Source organism: Bos grunniens, chromosome 18, assembly GCF_055505025.1.
Source record: "Bos grunniens cultivar Pamir isolate PY7600 chromosome 18, Bosgru_T2T1.0, whole genome shotgun sequence".
Classification (NCBI taxonomy): Eukaryota; Metazoa; Chordata; class Mammalia; order Artiodactyla; family Bovidae; genus Bos; species Bos grunniens.
This window is the reverse complement of record NC_141182.1, coordinates 57,959,279-57,976,109: the sequence shown is the minus strand read 5'-3', so window position 1 is coordinate 57,976,109 and position 16,831 is coordinate 57,959,279. Positions and strand designations below refer to the sequence as shown.

General features: G+C 53.1%; 2 protein-coding genes and 1 long non-coding RNA gene across 3 annotated transcripts; 2 read left to right on the top strand and 1 right to left on the bottom strand.

Moving 5' to 3' along the window:
• The first annotated feature begins 1,889 nt into the window (after positions 1 to 1,889).
• On the top strand, positions 1,890 to 3,450 carry CLDND2 (claudin domain containing 2). Its single transcript, XM_086354072.1, has 4 exons — positions 1,890 to 2,292; positions 2,650 to 2,787; positions 3,000 to 3,119; positions 3,332 to 3,450. The coding sequence occupies exons 1-4, from the start codon at positions 2,028 to 2,030 to the stop codon at positions 3,403 to 3,405; spliced, it is 597 nt and encodes a 198-aa protein (XP_086210198.1). The 5' UTR covers positions 1,890 to 2,027; the 3' UTR covers positions 3,406 to 3,450.
• Positions 2,639 to 3,976, bottom strand: LOC147354369 (uncharacterized). The gene is made up of 4 exons (XR_015146384.1): positions 3,723 to 3,976; positions 3,329 to 3,415; positions 2,978 to 3,124; positions 2,639 to 2,808 (listed from the first exon to the last, which is right to left on the bottom strand). It is a non-coding gene; the product is annotated as an uncharacterized LOC147354369 (long non-coding RNA).
• A 197-nt stretch (positions 3,977 to 4,173) lies between these two features.
• On the top strand, positions 4,174 to 16,781 carry ETFB (electron transfer flavoprotein subunit beta). Its single transcript, XM_086354015.1, has 6 exons — positions 4,174 to 4,275; positions 9,855 to 10,013; positions 10,176 to 10,334; positions 11,068 to 11,130; positions 12,775 to 12,933; positions 16,568 to 16,781. The coding sequence occupies exons 1-6, from the start codon at positions 4,219 to 4,221 to the stop codon at positions 16,736 to 16,738; spliced, it is 768 nt and encodes a 255-aa protein (XP_086210141.1). The 5' UTR covers positions 4,174 to 4,218; the 3' UTR covers positions 16,739 to 16,781.
• Positions 16,782 to 16,831: the final 50 nt, after the last annotated feature.

Sequence of the window (16,831 nt, the reverse complement as noted above, 5' to 3'; positions counted from 1 at the left end):
TTTTCCTGAGCGCATCCTTTCTGCTGCGCCTTCCACCGTGGATGCCGAGGTGACTCAGACTGGGCCCTGCCTGCCAGGGGCTCCAAGTCCCACGGGGGCAGGCAGAGCCCAGGGCCGGTATGGCAGGAGGACTGGCTGTGTTTAGGGGAGAGGTGGGGTGTGGGGGTGAGCTTTCTGGGGAGACTGTGTTTAGGAACTTCTCCAGGGCCGAGGGAAGGTAATGCAGGCAGAGGGACCCCAAAGTGGAGGCATGGAAAGGCTGGGAGTTTTCAGAAGATGGGCAACAGCACTTTGTGGTCCACTGTCGAATGTGAGGGGGTGACAGGAAATGAGGATGGGTGAGAAGTAGCACCTTTAACCCCACAGTTGACTCTCTTGAGGGTGATGGGGAGCTAAGGGTGGAGCAGGGGAGGGACAGCATCTGGTCTGGGTGCCAGAAAGCCCCCTACTCTGCACCCTTCCCCCCAAATCTGGAGGCCAGAAGGGGAGAGAAAAAAGACTGGCAATCCAACAGGAGGGACATGAGACAGGACAAGGTTGCACTGGGGCCAGGGCACAAGAAGGAAAGGAGGAGCCAGAAAGATTCGGGGCGGGGGGAGGGACTTCCCTGGTGGAGAAGTGGACAGGAACCCGCCTGCCAATACAGGGGACACAGGTTCGATCCCTGGTCCAGGAAGATTCTACGTGCTTTGGAGCAACTGGGCCCACGAGCCACAACTACTGAGCCTACACTCTGTAACTACTGAAGCCGTGTGCTTAGAATCTGTGCTCTGCTACAAGAGAAATCACCGCAATGAGAAGCCAGGACACTGCATCAAAGAGTAGCCCCTGCTTGCGGCAACTAGAGAAAGCCTAAGCACAGCAACAAAGACCCAGTGCAACAGAGAAGTAAATAAATAAATAAAATTATTTAAAAAAAAGATTCGGAGGGGGGGCAGGAGGAACTGGACTCAGGGACCCAAGGACTTTGTAGGGCAAGGAGCAGGAAGGGGACAAGGAGAGTGCCCAAGGGTGTGGTCCAACTAACTGGGTGGGATCCCAGGGGCCTCCCTGGTTTGGTGGAAGATGCTGAGCTCAATGGGGCTTCCCAGGTTGCTCAGTGGTAAAAAAAAAATAACATAAAATAAAATAAAATCTGCCTGCCAGTGCAGGACATGCAGGACACTCTGGTTCTATCCCTGGGTGGGGAAGATCCCCTGGAGGAGGAAATGGCAACCCACTCCAGTATTCTTGCCTGGAAAGTCCCACGGACAGAGGAGCCTGATGGGCTAGAGTCCACACAGTCACAGAGAGTCAGATAGGACTGAGCCACAGCATGGTCACACGCCAAGCTCAGTGGGGATGTGGTTGAGGGTCAGGGTCTGAGAGATGGTTGGAAGCAGATGAGGACCTAGACTGGAGATAGGGTTTGGGATGCTCTCAAAGCATCAGACGTCCCTGGAGCTCACCTGGTAAGAAGATGCAGAATGGAGTTCTCCAGGAGAAGCAGAGGGAGGAGGAGGGGCAGGAGGCTGCCTGGGGGCTTGGGAGGGCACAAAGAGCTGGGGACCAGGAGAGCTTATGGGGGTCAAGGGAAGGGAAGTTTCTAGAAGGACACAGGCTACTGTGTCAAGGCCCTCAGACTCCCCCGGACTTGCCACCTAACACTGACTCTGTCACTTTGCCAGAAGAGCTGCCCCTGTGTGTGTGTGTATATCTGGGTGAGTGGTTATCTCTTTAAATGGCTGCTAGGAGAGGGGGGGTTCTGGAATTCTGCCTCATAGAGACATAGTCTTCCTTCTCTCACACCTCTGGGCCCTGTCCAAGAACCCTGGGGAACTGGGGGTGAGTCATATAGGTGAGTGTGCACAGAGGTGGGGTGTTAGGAAGGCACACCCACTAGGGGACACAGGTCTCTGGACAGAAGGAAGGTTCCTAAGCTGTGGTGCCTGAGGGGAAGGTGGTCAGTCTTAGGCCTGGGTGGGGCCTGAGAGGGGTCCCCAGAAGTAGAAGCCCCAGGCAGGGGTGAAGGAGTAGTCATCTGGGATATGGAGGGGCATGCAGGAGGGGGTCCCAGGGACCTGGGGTTGAGCAGGGCATGGGTCAGTCTTGCAGGCGTGATCCTTGGCAGCAGTCCCCCTGGCATGGGGGTGAAGCGGAGCCTTCAGAGCGGGGGCACCATGCTGGGCTTCTTGGCCAACTCCTTCATCGTTCTGTCCACTGCCTCCAACTACTGGATCCGCTACTCCGGGGGCCACAGTGGCCTTTGGCAGGAGTGTAACGAGGGCATCTGCTCCAACATCCCCTGCGACAGTGAGGCCCTGCGGCCCAGCTTTCAGATCCCCGCCCCCCGTCCCCGCCCCCGTCCCCCCACCTCCCCGTGAACAGACAGCCCCCAGCACTGACCACAGCTGCCCCCTCACCTGACACCACATCCTGCAGCGCCCCCACCCCCCTGCTCTTTCCACTTCGGCCCCTCCGTGACCGAGGCCACCACGAACCCCCACTCTGGGACCTGCTTCCCAGTTGCAACATTAACCTCCCCTCATGATGTAACTTCCGAGTCCCCATCCAAACCCCTGACTCTGCTCCCAGCCCGGAACCGACGGGTTGGGGTGATGGGCAGAAGCGGCGCCAGCAGAGGTTGTTGACGCGGTCCGCTTTCCCCAGGCACGCTGGCGGTGACCGGGGCGTGCATGGTGCTGGCGGCGGGTTGCGGCATCATGGGCTTGGTGATGGGGCTGCGGCTTCTGTGCAGCGAGGGCTACTCGCGGGGTCAGACCACGTGTGCCGTATTCTTTATCTCGGGTGAGATGGCATAAGGTGGGCCTGGAAGAGAAAGCCCAGGAGCGGGGCGGGGCTCCGGAGGACAGGCTTCGAGGGGGAGGGGTCAGGGGCGGGGGCGGGAAGAAGGGGGCCTGAAGGTGGGCGAGAAGGGCGTGGCCAGGGCGGTGGGCGCGGTCAGGGTGGGGCCTGGGTGCCCCCCGGCCACGCTCACCTAGCGGCCGGGTGGGGCCCAGGCCTGCTTCTGCTGATCGCCCTGACAGTCTACACAGTGAAGAATGCATGGAAAGACGATGTCTTCTATTCCTGGTCCTATTTTTGGGGGTGGCTGGCTTTACCCTTCTCTATTCTCGCGGGTAACCTGGACAGCGGAAGAGGGTGGAGAGGAGACTTCCCCGAGGGCCCCACCCCGCTCCTTGCAGAGACTTCCCAGCTGCCCTCCCAGGGATTTCCTAACACCCTCCACTCTGGGCCCTTGGAACCCCAAACCCCAGTCCCCGGGGCCCTCCTTGTCATCTGCGCCAGGACCCACCCTGCTCCACCCGCCTTCCGTTCCCCTTCCCACCAGGCTTCTGCTTTCTGCTGGCGGACATGATCATGCAGAGCACGGATGCCATCAGTGGATTCCCCGTGTGCTTATGACCGCAGCTGCCTGGGGGCAGAATAAAGGATTGGCTCCCACTGCCAGCCGGCCTCACATGACTTTCTGGGGGACCCGAGGATGCGCACACGGGGGTACTTGGAAGCTCAGGGAGGAACTAAGGACGCGAAACTACAGGGGAAGTGGAGACATGGGGGACGCAGAGAGATTCCGATGTGGGTTGGACCAAGGACATGGGTTTTGATGAGAACAGGGACACGGAGCTTGTGGAATCAGAAGGGGACAAGGGGGCGCGTGGAGAGGAGGTAGGGACGCAGACTTGCGGGGAAAGTGGAGGCGGAGGAGGGGGAGGACGGACCGGAGGGTACGCAGAGGTGCGATCGTGCAGGGGATGAGGAATACGAGCGTGGCGAGAACGGAGGGGCCTGCGGACTCAGAGCTCGGAGACACAAGCACTTCCGCTCTCACCACTCTCGAGAGGGAGAGTAAGAGGTGGGGATCTCGGGGAGGGGACCGACCCCCGAAGGCTTCGGGGAAAAAAAGTTTGGGATGCGTCCCGCCCCTGCAAGACCTTTCCCCCAGTTCCCGGCCACGCCCCCTTCCCAAAGCTCCTGTCCCTTCTTCTCCAGGTTCCGCCTCCCTCCTCAGGGGCCGCTTCCCACTGGCCCGCGTCTGCTGGTGACTCTGCCTCCCGGCCTCCCGATTGGTCCTCTGTCGGGGCGGGGAGGCGGGCGCCGCAGCGGTTGGCTGACTGGCGGCGCGGGGCGCAGGCGCAGAGGAGGGCAGGGGGGCGGGGCGAGCGGTCAGGGAAGCAGAAGGTGAGTTCGGACCCGGCGGGTCGCCGCGGCAGGAAGATGGCGGAGCTGCGCGCGCTCGTGGCTGTCAAGAGGGTCATCGACTTCGCAGTGAAGGTGACCGGCTCCCCTCTCCTCTCCCTCCTCCCTGAACCCTGCGGTCGTGTACTTCCGGGGTCACGAGCGCCCACCGTATAAGGGTCTTCTGGTACCTCTCGTGTCTGCCGCTCTCCCAAACGTCCGAGTCACATCTGAGGGCGGAGATCACCGAACGGAGAGGTTCTGAGGTTCCCGTCCTGGTTCATTTAAAGCCAGCCTTTCTGGGGTCATGACTCCGTCCCCCTTCCGCCAGTTCTATACTCAGTGTCTTGAGAACTGCGTGTGGGCCGAGTTAACGTCTCTGTTTCTTACCTGCTGGAAGAGCCGTGGCCTCTAACGCACGAAGAAACCGAGTCACAGAGAGGCCACTCGGCTGAGAAGGGGCTGAGCCGGGATTCCTAGCCAGGTCCCGCTGACTCCTCACCCCAATTAGTGCCTTTGAACACGAACCAGGATTTCACTCACTCGGCTGCGTTGCACACTCAAAGGACTGTTGGGCACAGGCAATGTGCTATAATGGAAGTCCTCTGGGAACCCAGAAGCTATCCAGCCCCAGGGCGAGCGAGGAGGCTCTAGCTCGGAAGGAGAAAGGTTTGCTAAAGATGAAAGCCAATCTGACGAGCTGATGGAAATAGCTTACAGCCTCCACGAGATGGGGTGGAGGGCAGGGTCCCTGAGGACCGGGCTTGTCCGCAGGGAAGCTGGTCTGGACAGAGGTAAATCAGACAGACTCCCTCAGACAAAAGCCACTTTGTCTCAATAGTTGGCTTGAACCAGACTGAAGGCAGTGACTGTCCGTCCATGTCTGTCCCCACCTCCCCACCCCTGTCAGTACACCTGAGTACACCTCTGTGTCCCCAGCATTGCCCAACACAGGGCCTGGAAGCCTGTCCGCACATGAAAACCTCATTGATTGTTGACAGCTCATGTTAAGTGGGTCCTTGCTATGCACTAGACAGGGTTCTTAGTTCTTGACAGAGATGAATTGATTCAGTCCTTTCAATACCATCTAGATATGAATCCCATTGGACAGGTAAGGACACTGAGGCCCTTGGAGGTTCTGTTGGTTGTCGGATCACCCGTCAGGGCAGCAGCAGTCAGGATCAAAAGGTAGCCAGGGCCTCCTCTCATTTCTACCTGACAGCCATTTGGCCTAATAACAGCTCTGGCACCATGTGACAGGGGAGTTGCCTCCAACATTTGGGGGGCAAGCTTGTTTTGGGGTCCTACAACCCAGTTCTCCTGGTGTCCTCTCCCCTCTGACTGTCCCTTTGGGCTCCCATAGCCTTCCTCAGTGCTAGTCCTAGACCCTGGCCTGAGATGCCTGTCTCACCAATCAGACAGGCTCACATTTGACTCAGCTCTAGGTTTCAGCTTGGGCTTCCCTGGCGGCTCATGCGGTGAAGAATCTGTCTGCAGTGCTACAGACCCGTTTTCGATCCCTGAGTTGGGAAGATCCCCTGGAGAAGGGAATGGCTACCTCTCCAGTATTCTTGCCTGGAGAATTCCATGGACAGAGGAGCCTGGCAGGCTACAGTCCATGCGGTTGCAAAGAGTCGGACACGACTGAGTGACTAATGTTTTCTTAGGTCCCAGCATTGCCCAGCACAGGACCTGACACATGGGGGCCTCTGGTGTTTGTGCCGAATGCGGAAGTGTGAATTCCTCCTTATATGAATTCCTGTCCTTTTCCGGAAGTGTTGGTGCTGCTTGCCCCTCCCACAGTGCCCCAGGGTGTCTCCCTGGATGTGTTTGTTACTGTTACTAGTTCAGAAAAAAAGTGATTCAAACAGTGCCAGCTCCTTAAGCACCGGGCCAAACCTGGAGCACCACCCCAGCTTCCTTCCTTCACCTCCGCAGCCTGTCATTTCTCAGCCCAGTGCCTTCTGCCCTCTCCATCTCTCTGCCCTGCTCCCTCTTCTCCAGCGGTTCAGGCCTCCTCTTCTACCTGAACCCTCAGTGTCGTCTCCTCCCCAGTTCCCCAGTCTCTCCCTTCCAGTTCATCCCTTCCCAGCCTTGGAGTTGGAGGGGGCTTCCTACACCCAGGGCTGACCCTGTGCCCCCACCATCATCCTGTTTTTCCCCAGCTCCCGCAGGACAAAGTCCCAGTCCCTCAGCCTGGTGCTCAGGCCTCTCTGTGGTCCAGCCCTGGCTCCCTGGCCTTCCATCACCCCTCCTCGGTGCCTCTGCAGCTCCAAGCTGCTCAGACTTTCCCAACAGACCAGACTGCTGCTTGCCTTGTGCCTTTTCCCCCGCTGTGCCTTCTGCTTGGGTGCCTTTCCAGCTCCACCCTCCCACCTCTGCTTCTTATCCCTCCCTTGTCCTGCCTGATTCCCATCTCATGGATTGCAATAGGGCTAAGGGATTCTATGACGTCACCACCTCCCGGAAATCCCCCTCCCCCACCGCCTCATCCCTTTAGGCTACTCTGATGTGTCCTTGGGCCCTCCCGCAGCCCCTTGGGCTTGGTCTCAGCCCTTCCCACACTGGATTAATTAAGATCCTCTGTTTGCCCAGATGTCCACCCCCTGCCCCCAGATTGGCAGCTTTTGCGGGGGGAGGGGGGTGGCGGGGCGTGTGCAAGGCCTGACCCAACTCTGTGTTTCCAGCATCGCTTCCTCACTTCTGTCCAGACTCAACTCAGCGTCACCTAGCCTCTGAGGCCTTCCGTGGTCACCTGCTCCGCCTCTCTGTGCTTTGGTTGCCCCATCTAGCAAGTGGGGATGGCAGTGGCAGTAACCAGCCTCCTGCGTTCTTTGGATAGTTAAACGAGTTAAGGCTTATAAAGCCCTTGGAGGCTTTCCCTGCCTGTTTCTGTTGAGGGTTAATTTGTTGCACCTTAAAAAGAAAGCCTGGAAGCTTCATTGAATCATCTCCCTCAATTTATAAAAACATCTTTATTCAAAAAAAGACCATACTGAGTTTGCAGGCCAACCATTGTTTCCTGACTTAAGTAATTTAAGTAAGCTGTGTTTCTGAAGCCTGGAAACAACTCAAGCTTCAAAGGTCTTCCCTGGAGATGAGCTGGCACGGGTCCTCGCTACCAGAGAACTCATCTCTTTCTCCCTGGGAGTCAGGAGTCCGTGGCTGGGCGTCCTGCCAGGGCTGGAACAGGCTGGGACGCTCCCTTGGCCTCCGCTGACTGCCCCCAGTGAGGCCTTGTACTGATTAGGGGGGCCACTTTCCTGTTTATAAAGGGGAGGCTCCTATGTTGAATTTTGTTTGTTTTTTTTTAATGAAAGAAAGGGCTTTGGTGTTTTAGTTTCCATGCTGTTTAGTAAGTGACTGATCAGCGGACAGGTGCCCTTGTGAGCAGGCTGTCATTTAGTCATCCGACAAATACTTACAATGCACCCACCACGTGCCAGGCACTGTGCTAGGCCCAGGGGATATGGTCATGACCAAAACGCACATAAATTCCTGTCTTCGTGGAGTTCCCACATTTTGCTGGGGAGAAGACAGTTCTGACATATGTCATGTGGCAGATGGTTGGGCATTGTGATGGAAAGAGACAGAGAAAGATGAGACAGAGTTGAGAGGATTGCAGTTTGAGGAAGAGGCCAGGGAAGGCAGAAGGAGGTGAGGGATGGAGCCAAGGGTATGTCTGGGGAAATCCTGTGTGATCCACCCTGTAGAGGTTCTAGTAGGAAAAGAAAAGCAAAACATGGACTCGTGTTTGCTCCATGGCTTTTTCTGTAAAGTTAATTGAGTAAGTTCTAGAGTCTGTGCCCTATTGTTGGTGCCAAGATGACTTTTCCAGAACTGGGATAGGGTTGTTCTTTTTCTCTTTCTCCCCCTCCTCCTTTTAATGTTACCAGTCCCTGAGGCACAGGCAGACTGGGAGACCCCTCCCCAAATCCCACACTCCCATCTCAGTTCTGTCCTGTGGATGGGAGGAACAGCCACATCTCCCCCACCCCCCAGGCCCAGAGAAACCGGTGCAGGGAAATAGTAAGAGAGAGAATCCCAGTGTCCCCCGCTGGGCCATGCTGTCACCCTGGATCTGCTCTGTTCAAGGAAAAGAGAGGGAGGTCCTGAGCCAGGTTATGTCGGCTCCCAAGCCAAGCTCCTCTGGGCATCTCTCTCTCAGGCTGGAGCCCAATTCAGCGTCCCCCTCTCTGTGCTAATGTACCCACTGGAAACCCAAGAGTCCACTCGACTCTTCCCTCTAACCGCTCCCCCTCCCCAACCCCAGCACCCCGTCAGTTTCACCTCCAAAGACCTCCAGTCCATCCAGTTCCCCATCACCACTGTCACGGCTGTCCAAAGCAGTCATTTCAGATTTCAGTGACCGACAGCCACGCAGTCCCCACTTCTGCTCTTGCCATTTTTCCAGTTTTCTCCACCAAGGATCCAGAATGACCTTGTGCAAACTCAAGTTGGATGCACTCACCTCTTTATGCTGTTCTTTGGATCAAGGCCCTTCTACCTGCTGGGCCCTGGACAGTCGTATTACTTTCCTGTTGCTTCTGAAACTAGTTACCATAAACTTGTGTGACTCCCAACAACCCAGATTCCTTCTCTTCCAGTTCTGGAGGTCAGATGTCTGCAGTGAGTCTACTGGATTAATTTCAAGGTGTCAGCAGGGCTGTGTGTCTTCCAGAGGCTCCAGGAGAGAATCTGTCTCTTGGCTTTGCCAGCTCCTGGAGGCCCCCTGCATCCCTTGGCTTGTGGCCCCTTCCTCTGTCTTCAGTCAGCAGTGTAGCATTTTCAGTCTCTCTCTTGGACCCTGACACTCTCTTCCCTCCCTCTTTCACTTATAAGGAACGTTGTGACTCGTTTGGGCCCACCTGGTTCATCCCAGGTAACCTCTCTCAGAATCCTGAATGTAAGCACTTTTGCATAAGTCCCTTTTACTACGTAGGCTACAGTCACCATGCAGGCGACAGTCACAGTTTCCAAGGGTTAGGATGTGGGCATCTTGAGGATCACACCAGTCCAGCCCTTGCCAGCCTCTGCAACAGCACACTGCGTTCCCCTGGCTGAACCAGCCCCCTGGGACTCCTCAAACCCCAGGGCCTTTGCACTTGCTCCCCCCACCCCTGACACTTTCCCACACACTTTACCTCCTCAATGCCAGTTCCCTTTCAGGTTCAGCTTAACTGCCACTGCCTCAGGGAATCCTCCTCTGATAGCCTCCAACATCAGACTGGGTGGGGCCCCCCTCATCCTGTCTTATAGCTCCCTGACTCCTCCTCTAGGATTGTCAGGTGGTACCGAAGGAGACTAGAGTGCTTGGGGCCCAGAGCACTGCCGACTGACCATGTGACTGTGGGACAGTTACTTCCATTCGGGGCCTTCGCTGGTGGCTCAGGGTAAAGAATCCGCCTGCCAAGCAGGAGACACAGGTTCAATCCCTGGATTGGGAAGATCCCCTGGAGAAGGAAATGGCAGCCCCCTCCAGTATTCTTGCCTGGAGAATCCCACGGACAAAGGAGCCTGGCGGGCTACAGGCCATAGGGTCGAAAAGAGTTGGACAAGACCGAAGCGACTTAGCACACACACACGAGGTCCCCATCCAGCCTGGGTAGAGCTTGGTGTCTCAGCCCCTGCCTCCTTACCTGCTGACTTTGCCCCTTCTCCTCCTGGCTGAGCAGATCCGGGTGAAGCCCGACAAGACGGGTGTGGTCACGGATGGCGTGAAGCATTCCATGAACCCCTTCTGTGAGATCGCCGTGGAGGAGGCCGTGCGACTCAAGGAGAAGAAGTTGGTGAAGGAAATCATTGCCGTCAGCTGTGGGCCTGCCCAGTGCCAGGTGCTCTGGGCCTGCGGAGGGGCTGGGGCCCCACATCCTGCGTCAGAGGGAGGAGGGGCCGGGGGCTGGACCCCTGGGTCTGAGGGAGGAGGGGCTGGGGGCCTGTGCTCCTGGGTCCCCCTCAGGCTAGAAGCCAAGTCAAGCCCCTTCTTTGCCCGGCAGGAGACAATCCGCACCGCTCTGGCCATGGGTGCAGACCGGGGCATCCACGTGGAGGTGCCTGCTGCAGAAGCGAATCACCTGGGTCCCCTGCAGGTGGCTCGGGTCCTGGCCAAGCTGGCAGAGAAGGAGAAGGTGGACCTGGTGCTGCTGGGAAAGCAGGTAGGTGGCAGAATCATGATTCAAACTGGCTGAAGCCAAAAAGCAAATTTATTAGTTCATGTAAGGAAGCTTCAGGCACAGCTTGACCCACATGCTATACCGTCGGTAACTCTGTGTTGGCTTTACTCTCTGTAGCTCCAGGCTCACATCCCAGCAGCCTGAGAGCCCCAGCAGAAAGACAGGAACCTCTATCACAAGGACTCCAGCAAAACTTTCAGAGCTGACTCTTCATTGGTCCAGCTGGAGTCACGTGCCCATCCTTGAATTAATCACTGGGGTCAGAGATAAAGCGTTCCCACTGGCCCAGATGCCATCCATGTGGTTGCTCTGTGTGACCAGAACGGGTATGCCTAGAGTGACATCGCTGGAATATTAGAGAAGGGGCAAAGACATACCAGGGCCCCTCATGTGCTCCTCAAAAAGTGACTGCCTCTCTCGGGGCCTAAGTGAGGGGACGGGAGCATTGTGGACCAGGAGTCAGCAAATTGGTCCATGGCCACCACTGATTTTATAAATAAAGTTTTACTGAAATGCTACCACATTTGTTTATGTAGACACCTATTGTCTATGCCTGCTTGTCCTCTATAGGAGCAAAGCTGAGTGATCGTAAGAGTGTTTTTATTTTTTACCTGGCCTGTTATAGAAACGTCTGCCAGCCTCCTTTCTAGAACAAAAGCCCAAATGGTACCTGAGAAACCCCATCATTGTACAATCTTCTCTCTTCTCCACTCAGGCCATCGATGATGATTGTAACCAAACAGGGCAGATGACAGCTGGATTTCTGGACTGGCCACAGGTGAGGCCAGAGTGGGGACCATCTGCTGAAGGCCAGGCCTGGGTGCTCAGAACACAGCCACCCAATCTCTGCCCTTCTGGAGGGAGGCACGTGTGAAGCTGGACGCCTGCTCCAGTGGGCAGAAGTGGGGTCGCATATGCAAGACTCCAGGCCTCCTCTGGGCCTTCACGTGCCCCTTCCCCATCCTGCTGCCCCTCAGCCACACCCAGCTCAGCCCTGCCCCAGGGCCTTTGCACCTGCTATTCCCTCAGCCTGGAACAGGGTTCTCTCAGATCACCTCAAGGCTTTTCACTTACCTCCAGGTTTCTCCTCAGGTTTCACCTCTTCAGAGAGGCCTACCTTGCCCACAGTCTATGAAATACGTCCCCTCTCCAACCCCATGAGCCCCATTCCTGCCTAACTGAAATGCAAATGACAGGAGTCATTTAAAATTTTTCACAGCCACTTTCAAAAAGTAAAAAAGGCCAAATTTATTTCAATCTTATTTTAGTTCACATAATATATCAAAAATATTATTTTAACATGTCACAGAGAAAAAATATTGGGCTATTTTACATTCTTTTGGTTTTTGGTATGAGGTTTTTGAAATCCAATGTGTATTTTATTTTTACAGAGTATTTCAATTCAGATGCTCAGTTTCTATCAGAAATATTTAGATTCCTAAAACTCATTGTTGAAAAAGTAGATTCATATGCCCAAGTTGTTCCAAACAGGCTTAAATAACCATCAAATATCCTGCACATACATAAAGTGTATAGTTAAGTGCACTTTGATACGTGTTACAAATATATTACACACCCGTGAAACCATCCCCACAGTTATGATAATGGATCTTGCTTATTGGTTTTAAAATCTAAATTAACGAAATAAAATGAAAAATTCCATCCACACCTCAGTGGAACTAACCACATTTCACGGGCTCGGAAGCCACCTGTGGCCAGTGGCCACTGTGCATTTACTTGCTTATTGGAGGTCTTCACTGTGGGATAAATGCCCCAAAGCTGGAACCTTATCAGTTGTGTTCACAGTGTATATCCAAGAGCAGGCTTATGGGGCATTCCGGGTGAGACCTGAAAGATGTGTCCAGTGAATAAGTGACACAATAGAGAGAACAGATTGCTTAGACAGAGGGTGTAGGTCACATCTGGAAATGCTGATTCAGGACTGAAGGACCCAAGAGCCTTGGGCCAGAGGGTGGGCACTATATGAAGAAGGTGGGGCCCCAGACGATGTTTTGAGGATCCAGGTACACTTGAGGTTCTGTTGTCAAGAGGCCTCAAAGGAGCTCTTGGGGACAGAAAGTTGGGTAAATGAACCATGACACGAGCCTTGAACCAGCCTGGACATCTTTTTGAGCCTCTCTCTGCCTCAGTTTTCCTCATCTGTAAAGTGGGATAATAGCACTTCCCTCATAGAGTTCCTAGGAGGATATGGTGACTTGGTACATTTCAATCACTTGGAACAGTGTCCCATACTCAACACGTGTTCATTATCATTAAGAAAGGGAGATCCAGTGGGTAGGTTTAGGATATTAGGAACTATATATCCTGAGTCCCAAGAAAGACACCCTCCCCTGGATTTTTGAGATCCCTCTGGGACTTCCTTAGTTAATCTCCCATGTCCCCCCATGCTGTCCCTCCCCAGGGCACATTCGCCTCCCAGGTGACACTGGAAGGGGACAAGATCAAAGTGGAACGGGAGATTGATGGGGGCCTGGAGACTCTGCGCCTGAAGCTGCCTGCTGTGGTGACCGCTGACCTGCGGCTCAATGAGCCCCGCTATGCAACGTTGCCCAACATCATGGTGAGTACTTGGCAGAGGGGCCACTGAGGGGCTGGGAAGGGGCGGGTGCTGCAGGCCCCAATGCCTTACTGGTGGTCAGGTGGGAGGAGAGCAGACCCAAGGGATGTCTCCAAAGGAAGGGGCCACCTGGTGAGTCTGGCTGACAGAGGGTTCAGTTCAGTGCAGTTCAGTTGCTGAGGTGTCCGACTCTTTGCGACCCCATGAATTGCAGCACGCCAGGCCTCCCTCTCCATCACCAACTCCCAGAGTTCACTCAAACTCATGTCCATCGAGTCGGTGATGCCATCCAGCCATCTCATCCTCTGTTGTCCCCTCTTCCTCCTGCCCCCAATCCCTCCCAGCATCAGAGTCTTTTCCAGTGAGTCAACTCTTCACATGAGGTGGCCAAAGTACTGGAGTTTCAGCTTTAGCATCATTCCTTCCAAAGAACACCGAGGACTGATCTCCTTTAGAATGGACTGGTTGGATCTCCTTGCAGTCCAAGGGACTCTCAAGAGTCTTCTCCAACACCACAGTTCAAAAGCATCAATTCTTCGGCTCTCAGCTTTCTTCACAGTCCAACTCTCACATCCATACATGACCACTGAAAAAACCATAGCCTTGAGTAGACGGACCTTTGTTGGCAAAGTAATGTCTCTGCAATCTTGATTCCAGCTTGTGCTTCTTCCAGCCCAGCGTTTCTCATGATGTACTCTGCATAGAAGTTAAATAAGCAGGGTGACAATATACAGCCTTGAGACACTCCTTTCCTGATTTGGAACCAATCTGTTGTTCCATGTCCAGTTCTAACTGTTGCTTCCTGACCTGTATACAGGTTTCTCAAGAGGCAGGTCAGGTGGTCTGGTATTCCCATCTCTTTCAGAATTTTCCACAGTTTATTGTGATCCACACAGTCAAAGGCTTTGGTCTAGTCAATAAAGCAAAAGTAGATGTTTTTCTGGAACTCTCTTGCTTTTTCCATGATCCAGTGGATGTTGGCAATTTGATCTCTGGTTCCTCTGCCTTTTCTAAAACCAGCTTGAACATCTGGAAGTTCACGGTTCACGTATTGCTGGAGCCTGGCTTGGAGAATTTTGAGCATTACTTTACTAGCGTGTGAGATGAGTGCAACTGTGCGGTAGCTTGAGCATTCTTTGGCATTGCCTTTCTTTGGGATTGGAATGAAAACTGACCTTTTCCAGTCCTGTGGCCACTGCTGAGTTTTCCAAATTTGCTGGCATATTGAGTGCAGCCCTTTCACAGCATCATCTTTCAGGATTTGAAATAGCTCAACTGGAATTCCATCACCTCCACTAGCTTTGTTCGTAGTGATGCTTTCTAAGGCCCACTTGACTTCACATTCCAGGATGTCTGGCTCTAGGTAAGTGATCACACCATCGTGATTATCTGGGTTGTGAAGATCTTTTTTGTATAGTTCTGTGTATTCTTGCCACCTCTTCTTAATATCTTCTGCTTCTGTTAGGTTCATACCATTTCTGTCCTTTATCGAGCCCATCTTTCCATGAAATGTTCCCTTGGTATCTCTAATTTTCTTGAAGAGATCTCTAGTCTTTCCCATTCTGTTGTTTTCCCCTATTTCTTTGCATTGATCCCTGAGGAAGGCTTTCTTATCTCTTGCTATTCTTTGGAACTCTGCATTCAGATGCTTATATCTTTACTTTGCTCCTTTGCTTTTCGCTTCTCTTCTTTTCACAGCCATTTGCAAGGCATCCCCAGATAGCCATTTTGCTTTTTTGCATTTCTTTTCCACGGGAATGGTCTTGATCCCTGTGTCCTGTACAATGTCACAAACCTCATTCCATAGTTCATCAGGCACTCTATCTATCAGATCTAGGCCCTTAAATCTATTTCTCACTTCCACTGTATAATCATAAGGGATTTGATTTAGGTCATACCTGAATGGTCTAGTGGTTTTCCCTACTTTCTTCAATTTAAGTCTGAATTTGGCAATAAGGAGTTCATGATCTGAGCCACAGTCAGCTCCCAGTCTTGTTTTTGCTGACTGTATAGAGCTTCTCCATCTTTGGCTGCAAAGAATAGAATCAATCTGATTTCGGTATTGACCATCTGGTGATGTCCATGTGTAGAGTCTTCTCTTGTGTTGTTGGAAGAGGGTGTTTGCTGTGACCAGTGTGTTCTCTTGGCAAAACTCTATTAGCCTTTGCCCTGCTTCATTCCGTATTCCAAGGCCAAATTTGCCTGTTTGAAGTTTGGAGTTTGAAACTCCAGGTGTTTCTTGACTTCCTACTTTTGCATTCCAGTCCCCTGTAATGAAAAGGACATATTTTTTGGGTGTTAGTTCTAAAAGGTCTTGTAGGTCTTCATAGAACCATTCAACTTCAGCTTCTTCAGCATTACTGGTTGGGGCATAGACTTAGATTACTGTGATATTGAATGGTTTGCCTTGGAAACGAACAGAGATCATTCTGTCATTTTTGAGATTGCATCCAAGTACTGCATTTCTTTGTTGACCATGATGGCTACTCCATTTCTTCTAAGGGATTCCTGCCCTTAGACAGAGGGTTCACTGAATCATTTCTGCCAATAGTGAGAGTTCCGGGAGAGGGTACTGTTTTGGTGAATGGGGCAGGTTTTCTGGTCACCTCAGCCAACAGAAAGGCTTCACTGGCCAATAGGAAGGGTTACCCGTCATTCCAACATATGGGAAAAGTTGATTGTGTAATCTTAGCCAATTAGATCATCTTGGTTCATCAGGGAGGGCTCCGCTGGTAATCATTACCAACAGGAAAGAATCATTTAGGCCATCTAGGCCTAACTAGGAAGAGTTCATGGGGTCTCTTGGCAAACATGGTGAAATCACTGTTCATCTAGATTCTAGCATGGGTTCATTCTGTCATCTCAGCCAATAGGAAGAGTTCAGTGTATCATCTCAGCCAATAGGGAGGGTTTAGTGTGTTGTCTCAGACAATATGGAGAACATCATGGGCCATCTCAGCCAATAGGGTACGTTCAGTGAACCATCTCAGCCAATAGGGAGAGTTCATTGTGTTTTCTCAGCCAAACAGGAGAATTTAGCATGTCATTTCAAGTCATAAGGAGCATTCAGTTTGTCATTTATCCAACAAGGAAAGTTCATTGAGTCATCATAGCCAATGGGTGAGTTCAGTGAGTTATCTCAGCCAATAGGAAGGTATCAATGTGTCATCCCAGCCACTAGGGAAGGTTCAGTGAGTCATCTCAGCCAATAGAATTTTAATGTGTCATCCCAGCCAATAGGGAGTGTTTAGTAGGTCATTTCATGTAACAGGGAGGGTTCACTGAGTCATCCCAACAAGGAGAGTACAATTGGTCATCTTGGCCAAAGGTCCATTGAGTTATTATTGCCAAAGGATGACTTTTCCAGCCCTTTCCAGCCAGTGAAGGACTTCCCACGGTGGTTAACTAAAGGGGGGCTTCCACAATAGGAGGGCTCCCCAGGGCACCCCAGCCAGCAGGAATTGTCCACACCAAGTGTGGCCCTGTAAGAGGTCACATGTACCCTGGCCAGTGGGCAGATCCAAAAGGGTTCAGCCAATGGGAGTGGTTCTGCAGGTGTGGCTCGCATGGAAAGGGGCTGCAAGAGGGTGGGCAGGGGCTGGGGCAGCCCTGTGAAATTGTGGCCTCCCGAGCGCAGAAAGCCAAGAAGAAGAAGATCGAGGTGATTAAGGCAGGGGACCTGGGCGTGGACCTGACCTCCAAGCTCTCCGTGATTAGCGTGGAAGACCCGCCCCAGCGCACAGCCGGTGTCAAGGTGGAGACCACAGAGGACCTGGTGGCCAAACTGAAGGAGATTGGGCGCATCTGAGCCCCTTCCCTGAAACCCAGCAATAAAGCCATGACTCTTCCGACGTCTGTCTCCATTAACTCATTCCCTGGGAATCCATTCTTTGATTCATTC

Coding starts and splice junctions, on each gene's coding strand:
- CLDND2 (XM_086354072.1), top strand. CDS start 2,028: ATGGAGGGGCATGCAGGAGGGGGTCCCAGGGACCTGGGGTTGAGCAGG. Junction 2,293..2,649: donor CTCCAACATCCCCTGCGACA/GTGAGGCCCTGC, acceptor CGCTTTCCCCAG/GCACGCTGGCGGTGACCGGG. Junction 2,788..2,999: donor TGCCGTATTCTTTATCTCGG/GTGAGATGGCAT, acceptor GGTGGGGCCCAG/GCCTGCTTCTGCTGATCGCC.
- ETFB (XM_086354015.1), top strand. CDS start 4,219: ATGGCGGAGCTGCGCGCGCTCGTGGCTGTCAAGAGGGTCATCGACTTC. Junction 11,131..12,774: donor GATTTCTGGACTGGCCACAG/GTGAGGCCAGAG, acceptor GTCCCTCCCCAG/GGCACATTCGCCTCCCAGGT. Junction 12,934..16,567: donor CAACGTTGCCCAACATCATG/GTGAGTACTTGG, acceptor TCCCGAGCGCAG/AAAGCCAAGAAGAAGAAGAT.